The sequence below is a fragment of the Bactrocera oleae genome, chromosome 6 (assembly GCF_042242935.1).
Source record: "Bactrocera oleae isolate idBacOlea1 chromosome 6, idBacOlea1, whole genome shotgun sequence".
In the NCBI taxonomy this organism is placed as follows: Eukaryota; Metazoa; Arthropoda; class Insecta; order Diptera; family Tephritidae; genus Bactrocera; species Bactrocera oleae.
Window position 1 is genome coordinate 39690709 of NC_091540.1, and position 15550 is coordinate 39706258.

General features: G+C 35.9%; 2 protein-coding genes across 2 annotated transcripts; both read left to right on the plus strand.

Moving 5' to 3' along the window:
- The first annotated feature begins 8074 nt into the window (after positions 1-8074).
- Positions 8075-9835, plus strand: LOC118679712 (uncharacterized). The gene is made up of 2 exons (XM_036365468.2): positions 8075-8153; positions 9219-9835. Exons 1-2 carry the CDS (start codon positions 8079-8081, stop codon positions 9723-9725), a joined length of 582 nt encoding a protein of 193 aa, XP_036221361.2. The 5' UTR covers positions 8075-8078; the 3' UTR covers positions 9726-9835.
- A 4375-nt stretch (positions 9836-14210) lies between these two features.
- retinin lies at positions 14211-15422 on the plus strand. The gene is made up of 2 exons (XM_070110950.1): positions 14211-14320; positions 14391-15422. The coding sequence occupies exons 1-2, from the start codon at positions 14309-14311 to the stop codon at positions 15222-15224; spliced, it is 846 nt and encodes a 281-aa protein (XP_069967051.1). The 5' UTR covers positions 14211-14308; the 3' UTR covers positions 15225-15422.
- Positions 15423-15550: the final 128 nt, after the last annotated feature.

Sequence of the window (15550 nt, forward strand, 5' to 3'; positions counted from 1 at the left end):
CTTAACTTTACTTTATACCGTATATGCGGGTCAACATGCGAGACATCTTAAGGAAATTGAGAAAGCATCTCTCTTTAATAACATTATGTCTTTGTGTCTACAATGGATAATATCGGGCCAATACTACCCCTAGCCCCAATATAACTAATGCATGTATTTTAAACTTTTGGTTGAATTTGTATTGCATTCGGTCAATATCGAAGATGCCTTCACAAAATTAAGTGAACGCATAATATTGGGTTTTCTACATCAAAATTCTGAAAATGTGTGTGTGATATTTTTGATAAAATAATGTGGTTTAGTGTTGAATATGGACGAATTGGTGTAGATCATGCGGTTTCTTTGGATAATGCATGTTGAATTCCTACGCAATATGTTTTAGTATAAAAGTTTTGTCTTTGCAAATTGCGAGAGTATAAAATGTTCGGTCACACTCGAACTTAGCCCCTTTCTTACTTGTACCATTTTACTTCCTTTTCTTTAGTTAGCTTGTGGTGCAATAACGGTTTCTGGTTACACACATGCAATGTTAAACCCCCTTTTTGGTTGGCCCCAGGCTTGTCTTCGTCTGCAAGGACTTTGAATTGTGTAGCTGACATTGAATGCTATGTTTTGCATGGTCTAATGTAAGCCAAGGCTATTGTACTGTTAGTAGAGAAGAATTCGCAATTCTAAGCAGATAAATCGCTATTATTTGTTAGATTTTCTTGCATTTAGTGAAAAAGCTTGTGCACTGGCTCCTTTCACCTGTCAATTGCAAGCGGCTGTGATTGTTATAATCATAAATTTGTTTTGCTGCCGGTTTGTAGTTGGCTACTTTTCAATTCTACAATCTACAACAATAAAACAAAGATAACGTTACAAAACAACCATTTGGAAGTAATTTTTTTGTCAATACAAAAATATATGTACAATATTATCTGAGTTAATTTAATAGATGTATGATAACTCTACCGATCAACGTTATTTGTGGGCTTATAACTTTTTCTGAAAATCCAAGCAAAATTGAGTTGACGGCCGATTTATTGACCAAGAAACTTCACTAGGGATCAATATCAGTATACTAATTTTCCTCTATTGACATTTTATTTGCTAATTGATGAAGCTGCGATTCAATATTTCAACATACCGAGGATATAATACTATTTTCAGATCCTTGTAAAGGCTTTCTAATTTAGAGATGTATAATGAATTTTCAAGCAAACTTTATATCTGAAGGATCTGAAATTCAGCTCTTTTTACTTCTGATTTCTAAATGTGATTGTGTTAAAAAATTAACTTTAACTTGTCATGACCATCAGTACTGTTAGCAGAAAAGACTTGTGGTCAGAGATGGTCCAAATTCATGTCATAAATCCTTATAACTTTGTCATATTTACTGTTGATTGAAATGTAGTTTAAAACAACGCAGATGCAACCTTATCAAATTGTTACTACCTTAGTAAGTTTTAATTAGTCGGAAGTGGTGTGTGGGTTTTCCAAACTACAGATGCAGAAGTTTTACATTTTAGCATACATTTTTTCGTGTTAATAGATTTTAGAAACATGTTAGCAATATTTGCTACTGTGTTGAGCTATAAGTCGAAGATACTAAAACCCCCATCGCCGTTTTATTCTGATTCAGATGGCTGCTTTTAGTTAGCAATAACAGGGTCCTTGATGAACTTCTTGACGGTACCTTGAGTTCCATTTCGGAGTAGCAGCAATGTTCAATAGATTCTGGTAACCATTGCCAACTGTGTGGTCCGAAGCAATATATATTATAAAATATATTTGTATATAATAACACAAGGGCAAAGGCAGTGCGACAAGTTACTAGCCTTCAGATATTTTTAACGCAAAATTTATATTGTTTCGAAACAAGGAAACAAATTTCGCATTTATACCCTGAACTGAGTATAGGTATTAGGTTTGCCACGATGTTTGTAACACTTAATAGGAAATGTCTGTTATATATAAATGATCAGCATGACGAGCTGAGTCGATTTAGCCATATCCGTCTGTCAATCAAAATTGAGCTCTTTAGGAACATTATTTATTTGTGAAGGGTATTATAGCTTCGCTGCAACGGAGGTTAATGTTTTTTATTGTCTTACTTATATTTGCTAGTTTTCCGTTAACTAAATAAGTGCATGGGTTAGAATTAAACTTTTTTGGAGATTTTGAAAATGATGAAATACTCATGAGAATGAATCGGTACATTGCATTCTTAAAAAAATATTTGTTTAAGTATACAAACTTATATATCACTTTAAAAAAGATCAGAAATTTCAATGCAGGTAAAACATGTTATCTCTTGTAGATAACTCTAACATTATACGAATGGTGCTTATGGTCTAATACTTTTCTTAAGGTATCATTCCTTTTCGATATGTAGGTATATGTATCGGTTATATAAACGGTAGCTGTTTGTTAATGATTCGCTTCATTTCCGCAGTTCCTTGGCTTTATTATTTAACCAGTGACATTTTTACACACATAACTACAAACTAATAACAGCCAATGTGAAGGACATTCAATGTTTGTATTCTGTCGTCTGCATATCGGTTATTGCGTTTGAACGTGCCAAGAAGCGGAACAATCACGATAATGGTATTCGGTCTAATTTACAATTGCATTAAAATTACGCTTCCTACTGCATTTCAAGTGAAGTGTAGTACGCTCCGTTATATGTGTTTCTATGTTAACATACACACAGTTCAGGAATGTGTGAATGTAGTGCAATGAAATGATGGGTGTCTATTGACTAGGTGATTGTACAAGAGAGTAACTTTAACGTTGTATGATATGAAAATGGACAACCATAAGTTTTCCCACTGAATAATATGAGTTTACAGTATAGATAAATAAGTATTAAGCTAAAAGCCATAAGAAAACCCTAAGTGGTTTGAAGTTAACGTTTTTTCGTTCAAAAATTACGAAACAACACTACATCCATTTTTTTCAAAATACACTTGTTTAACTTTATGATGCTTTATTTAAAACTATCATACACTTTACTTTTGACAAGAAACACGAAAAACTATTAAGTTCACAAATACAAAAGATTGTTTACAAGAACTTGATTTATCGGTCAGTTTGTATGGCAGCTATATACTATAGTGAATACATATCGGTGATTTCTATGTATTTTTCATCCCTCCTATTCTTCGATACCCTGTACAATATACTGAATATATACCCTTAAAATTTACAATTGATACAGATTTTGTTCTTTTTAATGTCCAAAAATCGCCTTTTTATTTCTCTTTCACACTTAGTGTTCTCCTTAAAAAAATAAAAAATAATATAATAATATTCTTCGGACTCAATCAAAAATCAAAAATTTTAGTACTCATATTTTTTCGTACTAAAACGTCTGAGTTTCAAAAAACGATTTAGAGAATTACATTGATTTGTATGTATGTTTCTCAGTTTTTACATATTGTTGCCAAATCTCTTTCAGATGAAGAAATTGTAAAAAAAACAAAATTACTAACTGTATTAAATATGTTTTAAAATCTTTTTGGACAGTTTGTACAACATCTTAGTCAATGGAATATAACTTACCTGAGTTCCTCTCTAGATGAATTGTATAACACTCATACTTGTGTGCATCAATATCTTCTTTAGTATTCTCTAAGCAGTTCAGAAGTACCAGAGCAACGTTTTCTGTCGCTAACCAGTGCTGGCTAATGACATGCACACATCTACAAAGCCATGAGGATTCCAGTTAGGCATTCGCCTCACATCGATCGGTGCCACTGCCTGCTGACCAGTGTGAATTCTTTTCATGCATATACTTTCATTACCCATCGCCAATGCACTGTCAAAAGGTCAATTTATTCAATTGTTTATTGAGTTTCATTTTGAAATTGACAAAATGTTGCAGGTGAAAGGACAACAGCCAAATATTCGATATGTGTGCATGGAAAATTATGATTCTGAGTATACATCTTTCACCTCTATGGAAATTGATATACCAACACACAGAGAGCCTTGCACGCGCCCATATGTATGCTATGGTTACAAAAAAAACAACGCTGGTGCTTTTGTAAATGCACTTTTCGAACGGGACTGGGCGCCAATTGTAACATGCACGTTGTTTTGAGATATCCTTGGCACTTACGAGTGCGTCGACACTGTGCCGTGTGTTGTTGTGATTGCTGCCTGCATTGTTTCGTGGCTTCACCCTACTTCCTCCCGAGGCAGTTGACCAGCGGCCATAAAATTGAGTTGTTTACCGTTTGTTGCCATGAACTGAATTTCCTTGAAAGGCGCATATTTTCCTAGGCCTGACGGCATACGTAAAATATGTAAAAGTGTCGAGTGTATTTGCATGTGTTTATGTATATGAAAGAATAATAATATACTTTTTTCGTGAAACAAAAATGTTAAAACCAAAACACAGTAGCAAGATTGGCCTTAATGAACTGTTGTTTGTCGATTTCTTCTTTGTTTTTCGTGAACTTTTACTTGCATATGAGTATCAAGTGTTTTGACATTGTATTGGCAACATTGTGGTGATTGACGTTCACTTCTTACATTGTTGATGCATTATTTTTAAATCTCTCAATCTCTCTCTGTCTTTTTGGAGCAAGCTCATTGCGCCACGATACCCCAGCTGTGAGAGAATGAAAGGCCAAAGCCCTTTGCTGTTTACATTGTAGACATTGTCCCAAACCAATTACTACAGGATTATAATTGTACAATCAGCGCCAGGTTGTTTTTATGACGTACATACTATGTATAGTTTGTATATCTATATGAGTCATGTGACTCTTTATAAATGTAAAAGTAAGATTGATGACAGTTGTCGCCGTTAGATAACACAAAGCTAACTTTTAGTCAAGTTCATAGCAAGTCGGTTTAAACAATATTTGAAGAGCTAAACTCCTTTTAAATAAAGCTATAGCACGGGTAGAAGCATGCTTTCCAAGTGTGACACTTTAATTGATTGTATCCAATAGGCTTAATCGATCTGAATACTAAAAGTCAAAAAATATTTATATATGTATTATATAAACGATATGTGCCCAAAAATAATGGGAATTTTAGTTTTTTGAAAACAATAATTATTAAAGAGCCCTTTAGGTTCACTTTATTTTTGGAAATAGGAAAAAGTCACACAGAGCCATATCTGGCGAATATGGAGGTTAAGTCATCGTTACAGTATTGTTTTTGGCTAAGAATTCGCAAACAAACAACGAAGTGTGAGCTTTTAATAAACGAAAATCGCCAAGCTCATAAAAACACCTTAGGGGCTGCTACATATTCAAGCTTTTTCCTGAGAATGAAGATACATAGCTCACTAGGGCCAGATCCGAAAAATATGGTTAATGCGGTATCAATTCGAAACTATTTTTTGAGTTATGTTGCATTGTTTTGATTCTAAGAACGCGCAGCACTTACTTTTAATTCATATACTCAAATGTTCACAAAAGATTTGTTCAGAATGTTTCATTGTTATCTTCAGATTGTCACCTATCTCATGCAACTTCACATTACGGTCATCCAATATAAGATCCTTTTGATATTTTCGGTAGTAACGGCCTTTTCGGACGCAGATGCCCCTTCTTAATGTGATTCGCATACCAGTCAGTATAAAGTCTTGTATCTTATTGTGGAGCTTAGTTATAACGCTTTATAGGTTTTCGATTAATTGCGTTTTGTGTGGATGAAGGTGCTCCGATAACGCCCGTCGACAATACAAACCTTATCATGCTGCCAAGAAACTTCTTAGTACACAAGTTTTCATCAAGTTATCTAAATTTTTACTCAAGTTACAGCTTGCACAGACGGACGTCTCTTCATCCTGATCATTTATATATACAAGTATATAACTCTATATCTACCTCGAATAGTTTTAGGTGATACAAACAACCGTTAGGTGGACAAAACTTTATACTCTGTAGAAACAGGTTGCGAGAGTATAAAAACATAATATCGTTAGTTTTTCCTCTTGAAATCTACTTACATTTCTCTGATTTCAATTAAGAGGCCTTGGCTTTTTACACTTCATTTTTATGAAATCATCTTTAGATTTATTTATAAAACAAAACATGAACAGTAACGGAAACCACAAAAATATATTTATTTTTAGCTTTTTGTTTAAACATAGTAATTTGTTGAAGTTTTTAGCCTTAAGTGCTGTTCTCTTAACAGATATTAGCAATGAATATTCTCTGGGACTCTGTACAATTTAATTAACATGATTTTCTTTTATATGCACTGCTGACTAATGCCTCTGGGTATATGTACATATGTTCTCCAACATCAAGTACTAAATAAAATGGAAGTATCTTCACAAATTCTGTTCCACTGTTTTTAATTCTTATTAAAATACTGGAAAACCGTGGCGACAAAAAATCTGAAACGCGGCTGCATGTATGAAATGTGCAGCCGGCTTTTAAGAACATTAAAAAGTCTTATTTAATTGTAAATAATTCTTCAAAATTCCTTCTTACCCTTTCAACACCTAATTAAAGTGTAAAAATGTGTTAAATTTAATTATTTGTGTATTATTTTAAAAGTTTTCTATACTTACAAATTTAAACCACTGGGGCGCAACCAAGCCAAGAATGAAAAGATGATTTTGAGGCTACCATCCCTACAAGCTACCTATCGGTTAAGCGGTTTAATTACTCAACAGCGCTATTAGATATTTCTGTTAAAGTTTCTATGAGTTTCTTAAGACGCAATTGACAATTCTAACCCAACCTCTTGTGTATATGCGATCATTCATAACTTTCTTTTGCATTGGGCTGGGTGTTTGTGGAAGTTTCCGCGTTAATTCCTGTATTGGAGTTACCGATGTGATCCAAAATTAGACTTCAGATTTGGTATTACCAGAATATATCATTATGTAGCTTTATTAGGTAAAATTTTGCAATTTTACGAAAATTGTTGGTAAGTCTAGATAAAGCATAAACCATCGATAGTCAAAATAAACTATTGTTAGTGTGACGACAACAAACTATCGATACCTATCGATAGTCCCATCGATTGTTTTGCAGCTCTAGTCCACATATTCGGTATCTAGGAACTTGAAAGGGTATGGTTCGATTTGCGCTATTTGTAGACGTGAGATGGCATACCTTAGAAGAACTTTAAGGATTAATACCAACAACTTCATTTTACGTCGTACCGTTAAGTAATATAATCATATGGAAGTAAAAAATTGCAGTCAAAACCATTTCTCTATGTGTTTATTCAGCCGTTATTGCCCTTCCAAGATGTGTTAAATCGATGCAATAGGATTAGAGTGAATCTCTTTAAGCCGATATTTTGTAAAAAGAGCAAAGTACAACAATGATTTAGCTTTGTGCGCGCATTCAACAGTCAGCGGCTTGTCTACGCTGAGTTGTGATTGTGATCATTTGAGGCGTAGGCGTTTCATAGAACGCATTCAACGCCACATTACATGGGATGATGTTGGTACAGACCATTTGCGCATTCCGAAGGAAGCACTTAGGAATTAACCTGAGGTATTCACGCTACAACTGCCACAATAACTAATGACTTTGGGGCGAGCGATTGAAGTGTGACACACAAATGCTCTTGCGTTTTTGCCAATCAGTGTTAACTTTCAACACTTGAGCATAGAACCTAGGCACACAACCATTAACCGCAATGCATTCGTTAGGACAAATCAATGGAGGTGTTGGTTTACGACTCGTAATTGTAGTATCAGCATTGATGCTCTTAACCTGCGCGCTACATCAGCGAAAGTGAAATCTCGGCTCATGGCCACTAACATGGCCAAAAGGACTGCGCGCCATCCACCTAAAGCTTCGAAACTGACAATGTTGTTACTTAAGAGGATTTCTGCTCGATTCTCTCGTTTGTAGCGTTTGTCAGTATATTGTTGTGGCTGAAATATGATCTTTGTATTTCTTTGCTATCTTGATGGCGGACGCGTTTAAAGCTTCGCGGCCTGTCTTCTGCTGAATATATTCAGCTCAGCTTGTTTTTATGCCACTTGAGTTACATTCTTAAAATAATTCTAGGAGTTAAATTTCTTGCTTTCTGTCTTTTGCATAGATCAATGAGTTCTATAAAAGCGCTAGAAACTTGAGGCAAAATATCAGTGCACGTGTATGCTTCTAGTAAGAAACTTAGTTCAAGACAATTTAGAATTCAATTTGTTTTTAGCAGTAAAAATGTTCAAAGTGGTGAGTGCTACAAATTAAGTAAAATAAATCTAATTTAAGCAGTGATTTTCTAATAAAAAGATAACTAACGAAAAACGAACTGAGTTGGAGGAATGAATTTTCGAATACTTTAAAATGAGTGTTGAGCATTGCTATTCGTCGACAGTTCTTTTATTTTATTTATAAATGTACGATCAGGCTACGTTCTTCCGACGTCTATTTAATGGTCTTTCTTTTCCGAAATATTTTGGGTTTTTGATACGAGTCTGGTGATACCTTTATACTCGAAACATCAGTGAAGCCGTACTGGGTTGGGTCATATAAAATCTTGTTAGCTATGGTAAAAGCTGTTCGTTCGTTTCAGTGCAGTTTGCACCACTTCTTCCGTCCTTGATCGGGGTGCATGGTCGAGGTATTTCCCAGTTTGTTGGGATGTTTCGAGTATATCGAGATATAATCATTAAGTTAAGTAAACTTGCTAATGGAACTTTCCAATGCTACGACGAGGTCCGTTAAGAGAAAACTGGGACCGGGGATAACTGGGAAATTAGTGAATTTTTGGAGAAAAAAATCTGCAAAACATTGTTGCAAGGCGCTGGGTCGTCCTGAAAATTCCGTAACTGGAAGGAATTGTCCCAGATCTCCTCTTTTCCCCTTCACTGACTACGACCTGAAGGTTTGGTAGATATATCGATCTGATTTAGCTCAATGCAACATATCCCGAGAAATCTTTTCGACACCATTAAACGAGGTATTTACATATGCACGTGATATATTTACAAACGACAATAGATTCGTCTCATTTTTTCGATTAACTTCCCTAAAGAACAATATTTTAAGAGGTCTAAAACTAGTTCTAACTCTTATTACGAAATGGAGCTATTTAAATACAACTTCTTAGAAGGGAAGGTTATTTGAATTTCGCTAATTTTGTTGATATTTCTACTGCATTCCAATAAAATAACTTTAACTTTTTGCTTAGTACTGCTGAAACATTTAAAATTATTCCAGAATTATAATATTATGCGTGAAAGACAAAATGTCCATCAAACAAGTATAATATTCTATAACTTATTTTTATTTCAGTTTATCATGCTTTTCATTTGCGCGCTGGTTAATGCAGCACCCGATAACTTAGCGCTCCTACCGTCAGCTCCATTGACAGCCGCGCTGCCGCTCTACAAGTCCGCGTTTGTTGCTGAGCCCACACACGTTGAAGTGCACGAACCCGCCTTGGCTAAAGTGGGCGAAATGGTCGAGAGTGTACCCACTGCTGTTTCGCATCAGAGTTCAACCGTTGTGCATAGCAAAGCTCAGCGCATTACACCGTTAATGACACCCGCCATCCGTTCATATGCCACACCTGCCTTTCGAACTTTTGCAGCTGCAGCACCATTCCTGCAACACGTACAGCTCCTGCGCACATTACCATTCGGTTTCGGTCCATCTGCCGCTTTTGTTCACGCCAACGCTCCGGTACAAGTGCGTTCGTTCACTTCGGCTGCTCCATTACAGGCACCAGTCTATCGCTCCTATGGATTTACCACTTATGGCCAGCCGCTGGTCTATACCTCTGCCGAATTTAAGAAATAAATGGGGAACAAATCCGACGAGCGGCTTATTGAGGAATATTTTGAAAACAGATTTTAATTGATAAATTCGGAATTCTGTAAATAAAATGCATACAAATGTCATATAAATTATCTCTGCAAGTGCTTTCTCTTCGTTATGCTTTCAGCTCTGTACATCTTGGTTGCTATTTTTGTCCTGTGGCATAATTAACTTCTCGTAATCGCATAAATCTCCACAGAAAATATACTTGTATCAAGTGAGGGAGATGGCTTGCTTTTGCAGTGGGTTTTGTGAAATTTAGGCCATTCTTCTCGACATTTTCTATATATATATCCCGAAGGACGCTGTTCTGCACACTAACGGAATCTTTCTGCTATAAAATTTGATTAAACACTCTTGTATAATATATTTATGTCCATTTTGTCTACGTAAAAGCAATATTTCTTTGCATGCTTTTACGTCACTTGTGAATATTATCGTTGAGTGGCTGGTTCTTCATTGAAATTGGGAGAATTGTGGTTATGCATATTATTTTAATTAATGCTCCACCTTGTGTGAGTGCAAATTTATGTAACAGATACATGCTATCGGCATTTTAAAATTAGTTATGAATGAAATTTTACTCTGGGGGGTTATTATATATTCGCCTAACAAAATTTTCAATACACTGCTTTTAAATTGAAACAATTTAGACAAATTAGAATCAGAATAAAACGAGTAAATTAGTGCAATTTTTAATAATTTAAGCGATATATATACTAGATATTAATAAATCAAATTTTGAATCGATTACAACAACATCAGAAGCACAGAGATAGGTATATAAATTATACAGTATGTGGAGGTTAGAGGAACAAATGTACAGATTTTAAAGATCTTTTAATACTGAACGACAATATCACACATGTTAACCGGTATATTTGGTCAGGTACATGTAGTAACGATAATTGGTATATATGTGGGTAAGAGTAACTCTTCTACTGGTTGCCAGAAAGATATCTTACATACTTTCCGATACTGAATAAGTTTTATATCGTATTAGGAGAAGGGCTGAACCGATTTAATAAATTCTTAGCTAGAAAATTTTCGCCGGTAAGAAATTCTGATTTAATTTTCATAAGAACATAAGCTACACATTAAGGCGTTATTTTTGCTCAGTTTTATAATGATACGCTTGCCACGTCGTTTAAATATTCCTTACAAATGCAAATGTCAGCACTCCTACTAGAGTTCTTATGTCATTCTATTTGAGTTTTAATAGTCAGCATTAGCGACCCATGTACCATTTATGCCACTTTTGCCTGCTTGCTGAGTAAGTCAGGGAGTGACTCTACCGAGACTCAGCTAAATTTATAACATGCTCGTCGATAAAATATTTACAACTGGCTAGAGGCATAAAATTTCCTCTTTTACGGAATGTAATTGTAGGGTGGTGCCAGTTCTGGCTAAGTCATCTGCTTCACAGTTACCAGGGATACCACTACGCACTTGAACCCTTTGCAGGTTTATCGTGAAATAGGATGTTAGATCCACTAAAAGATCAAGGCATTCTTTTATCTTTGACGAAACCCTAGGAGACTTTAGTGATTTCAATGCCGCCTGTCATCTCTTTCTCTCCAAGAAGCCTCTCATTTGTCAGTATCCCCCTCTAGCATATATGCAACTGTCATACAAACTGACCGCTCAGAATCAAGTTCTTGAATGAAAAACTTCTTTATTTGACAATATACTTTCATGAAGTTTGGTATGTATTATTATTTAATGCAACGTTACAACTTTCCAACCCTTAGATCTATAGCATATAGCTGCCGTTCAAACTGACCAATTAAAATTAAGATAAAGATCTTCATCAAAGATCTTTTTTCCGTTAGCCGGTTACGGTTAGTTGCTGTAATAAATGCTCCTGGGAAAGGTGCAGCCGAAGCTTACGTCTTTTCTTGTATTTGTAATGCGATAATATTAAACACCGATACCCGTGATGTAATGCTGACAAAAAAGTACATAGGTAAAACGTAATACATAGGTACATACGTACTTGACAAAATTTAAGCCTTGCAGTCGGACTGTATACACGAACATACTTTCATTTTTGTTTTGCCTTTAATTTTTCTTTCTACATATCATAACAAGTGTTTCGTAATATTTGTGCGCATTACAAAGCACATGAACAAATTCAGCGTATGTGCGTTTGTTTGAGATGTATGGTATTTATGTGGCATGTACAAATATCCTTAATTATGTTTAAAAGTGTATAGCTTATACGCCTAAGTGGTCAAATCATACATAAATATATTTGTAGGAGGGCGGTATGTTGTCTGTTGCTGTTGGAGATACAAAAAAAAAAAACGGCGCAGACGATTGTGGATATGGCTTTGGACATAACGACAGTCACAACAATGTTGCGACGTTGCGACATCAATAATAATTACAATAAGAGAGGTATTAAATATACTTTATCAATAGTTAATATATGTTACGCAGAATTTTGTTTGTGAATAATTATATGTAAATATGTTCTAATTAGGTTTGGTGTTCGTAGAATCCTTTTAGGGCCAAGTTCGGCTTGCGATTCTTCGTAGATTGTCAAACCCAAAGGCCGGTATAAACATTTTGTGTGTTTGCTTCTAGTCTCATACCTTTCTGGATAGCTCAAACACAGAGTATTAAATCTCTTAGGCATCCCAGTTCAGTACCTTTTATATCTCCGCATTTATGAAACGGCGAGTATGAAGAGTCGAAATTCAAAGTTTTCATTGCTAAGTTCTGACCATGTTTTCAAAAATTACGTAAAAAGAGTATTTTACTTTTTTTAAGAGTAACTACAACCCGTTAATTCAGCAGATCTATTTGAACTTTTACATAGTTAGGAGTATATATTTATCCAAAACGTCATTAATGAGATCAAGTGAAGGACAACAAAATGGTGACATGTTGAGCGAGCACCACATTTTGTGATATAAAAATTTTAGTCTCATCAGAGCCTTGATGTATGCTATCCAATGGCGAAAGTCTATATTATAATAAAACTAATGGCACCTTATCGATTTAAAAAATACTTTCGACAGTACGAAACCACATCCCCTAAAACTTAAAAATACATCGAACAACATTAGTTTAGTGAACAACCTGTCTGAGGTCGCGATTGTTAACGTTGTCAGAGAACATTCTCCCAGAGAGTTTGCACAGTATAGAAAAGATGGATAAAGTGCAGGACAATTTGTTTAATTTAAGCCATACGATATTAGGTCTAGTAAAAAGAAATCAATTATTTTAGCATTAAATTACAAATTTTATTTGCAGCAGTTAAAATGATTCGATTTAAGATAAATACGCAAAGTTTTGTACGATAACTTGTTGCCTCACAAAAACCATCGTCCCTATTGACCAATAAACTGGGACATTCGATTTTCACAAGCTTCTCTTTCTAATTTGCGCAGGCTCACAGGCTCACCCCGGTTCGACTGCGACCGTTTTCACCTAACGTTGTCGTAAGGGGCTTCTTTTTCCTCGCCTGTAACCATCCGTTTCAGAAATAAATCGATTTTGTTGCGATTCAGCGGTGTTAACTCGTGTGGCGACTATTGGTTTTCCAGAGCGCTGTGTGGCTTTGATATCAGAATTGATATTGACGAAACGAAAATTGTGCGAAATTGGCTGTTACAGTATCCGGACGATAAACACTTTTCATGTTTTTAGCCGACTGGATTATGCTTTCGATTTATAGAAGAAAAACTGTGAAATATTAAACAATATCCATTCAAGTAATCACAAAATGTTTTCTTTTAATGTGGATTTTTATCTTTCCAATGCCTTATAGCGTGGGCACTATTTTAGTTGTCTCCCTGAAAATAAACCTCTTTGAAACTACTTAATTGAAATAATTTAATTTTTCCAAGCTGTATGATACCAAAAGAGCTTCTCGCCTTACTATTGATAGGAATCCAACAATTCTCACTAGATTAAAGGAAAAAATCATCACTTCATGAATAATAAATAAACTTTAATTAATGAGGCGTAGAACTTTGGATTATATTTTTTGAAGTGTCTAGTGGACTGTTCAAGAGAAAAAATATGAATTAACCATATCATAGTGGAAATGGTGGTTATAAAAAAAATTGAATACTTGAAGACGTGAAATTAACTAGAAAAGAAAACCGCGGCCCCGAATGACTTATCTTTGTTAAAGTAAAAAACTGGCTTAGTTTTGTGATCAAACAATAAATAAAAACTTTACCGGAATAACAAAATATGCGAAAGCACCCATGTATACGTTACTAGGGAAGTTGCGCTGTTAAAATAATTATATCACATTATTGGTGGCAATGTCGTAATATACAAACAGGTTATACGTAATTTCACCCACCATTGAAAGCTTCAATCATCTGCCCACTGATGCGATGAAAATGTAGCATTATTCTATTTCACTTCCAGTGCATATAAATTTATATGAAACCCAAGACGTTCTGTGCGAACGATTGACGTGGAATCATTCAGTTGCAACGGCATTTAATGAGTATAAAAGCTTCCTGAAAACAATGGTGGAGCATCAGTAAGACACTGGTATTTTCTAAAGCAAACATTTTGAAAGATTGTGCGACATAACAATGTTCAAATTGGTGAGCCTTAATTAAATAACTTAAGAGCTCTTGCTTATACATATTCCAACTCATAAATCTCCATCCGCAGTTGCCACTACTACTAAGCACTTGCATTGTGTGCAGTGTTGCCTCACCGGAGCCGGACGGTCTGTATAACATCATCAGCAGCGGCAGCGGCGTAGCCATTAAGCCATCCCAGACAATATCCTTGACAGCCAAATATCCACAGCAGTCGCAGCAACAGTTACAATCGAACGCTGTTACATCGGGTGAAGACGAGGAGAACAACGACGTGACGGGCCCCGCAACAAGAGAGCGGGAATCAGTAGCGCCCGCATCAGTCACAGCAATTGCCAATTCTGCACCAGTTTCAGGTACTATAGCTCCTGCATCATCCTCCCTAGCTCGCCTAAAAGCCGTCGCTTCTGCTGGTTCGGCTTCTGCATCGGCGTCTGCATCGCGTTCATCCTTGCGTGTCTCCTCTTCGATAAAGTTACCGTCAGGCAGCAGCTCCACAGCAGCCGTCCAACATCACATCTTACCCGCAGAGACCCTTCCGCTGCCCATTACCATCTCAACACGTCCTGGTTTACGAACTGTTATCGCACCGGAAACAATAACCATTCACGAGCCGACTCTTGCTAAGGTGGGTGAAGTGGTGCAGAAAATACCAACCGCCGTGTCGCATCAGAGTCAGACGGTGGTGCACAAGCATGCGCGTGTGGTCACACCCATTGTGGCACCCGCAGTGCGTACAATCACGTCACAAGTGTTGCGCGCCTATCACACACCGCTCATCTTTGCACCTGAAACCACTGTCCTCCGTTCAGGTAATGCAAAGGCGAGTGCAAGCGCCAGCGCCAGCGTCACTTCGAATGCAAACACCGCCAGCAGCAGTGTCAACTACAAATACAAACAATGAGGCAATGGATGCTCTCATCACTGATCTAGCAATTATTTACTTTAAAATCTTTTGAAACTGCTTACTGTGTTCCAGGCTGATAATATTATAAGAAATTTACTTAGAAATTGAAAATTCAAAATTAGATTTCGCACATGTTTTTTGGCTTCAACATTTTCGTTAAGTTGATCATTTTTGGAATAACAAAATTAAACTCTATTCAAATCGTTTTATTGATTCATGGGTAAAATGTTGAGTGTCCCAAATATTCTTTGATATTTCTTTGAAGAATAACACTTTTCATAGCAGTCTACGTTATTGGAATAGATTCGGATTTATATTCAGAC

Coding starts and splice junctions, on each gene's coding strand:
- LOC118679712 (XM_036365468.2), top strand. CDS start 8,079: ATGCTTCTAGTAAGAAACTTAGTTCAAGACAATTTAGAATTCAATTTG. Junction 8,154..9,218: donor CAGTAAAAATGTTCAAAGTG/GTGAGTGCTACA, acceptor TTTTTATTTCAG/TTTATCATGCTTTTCATTTG.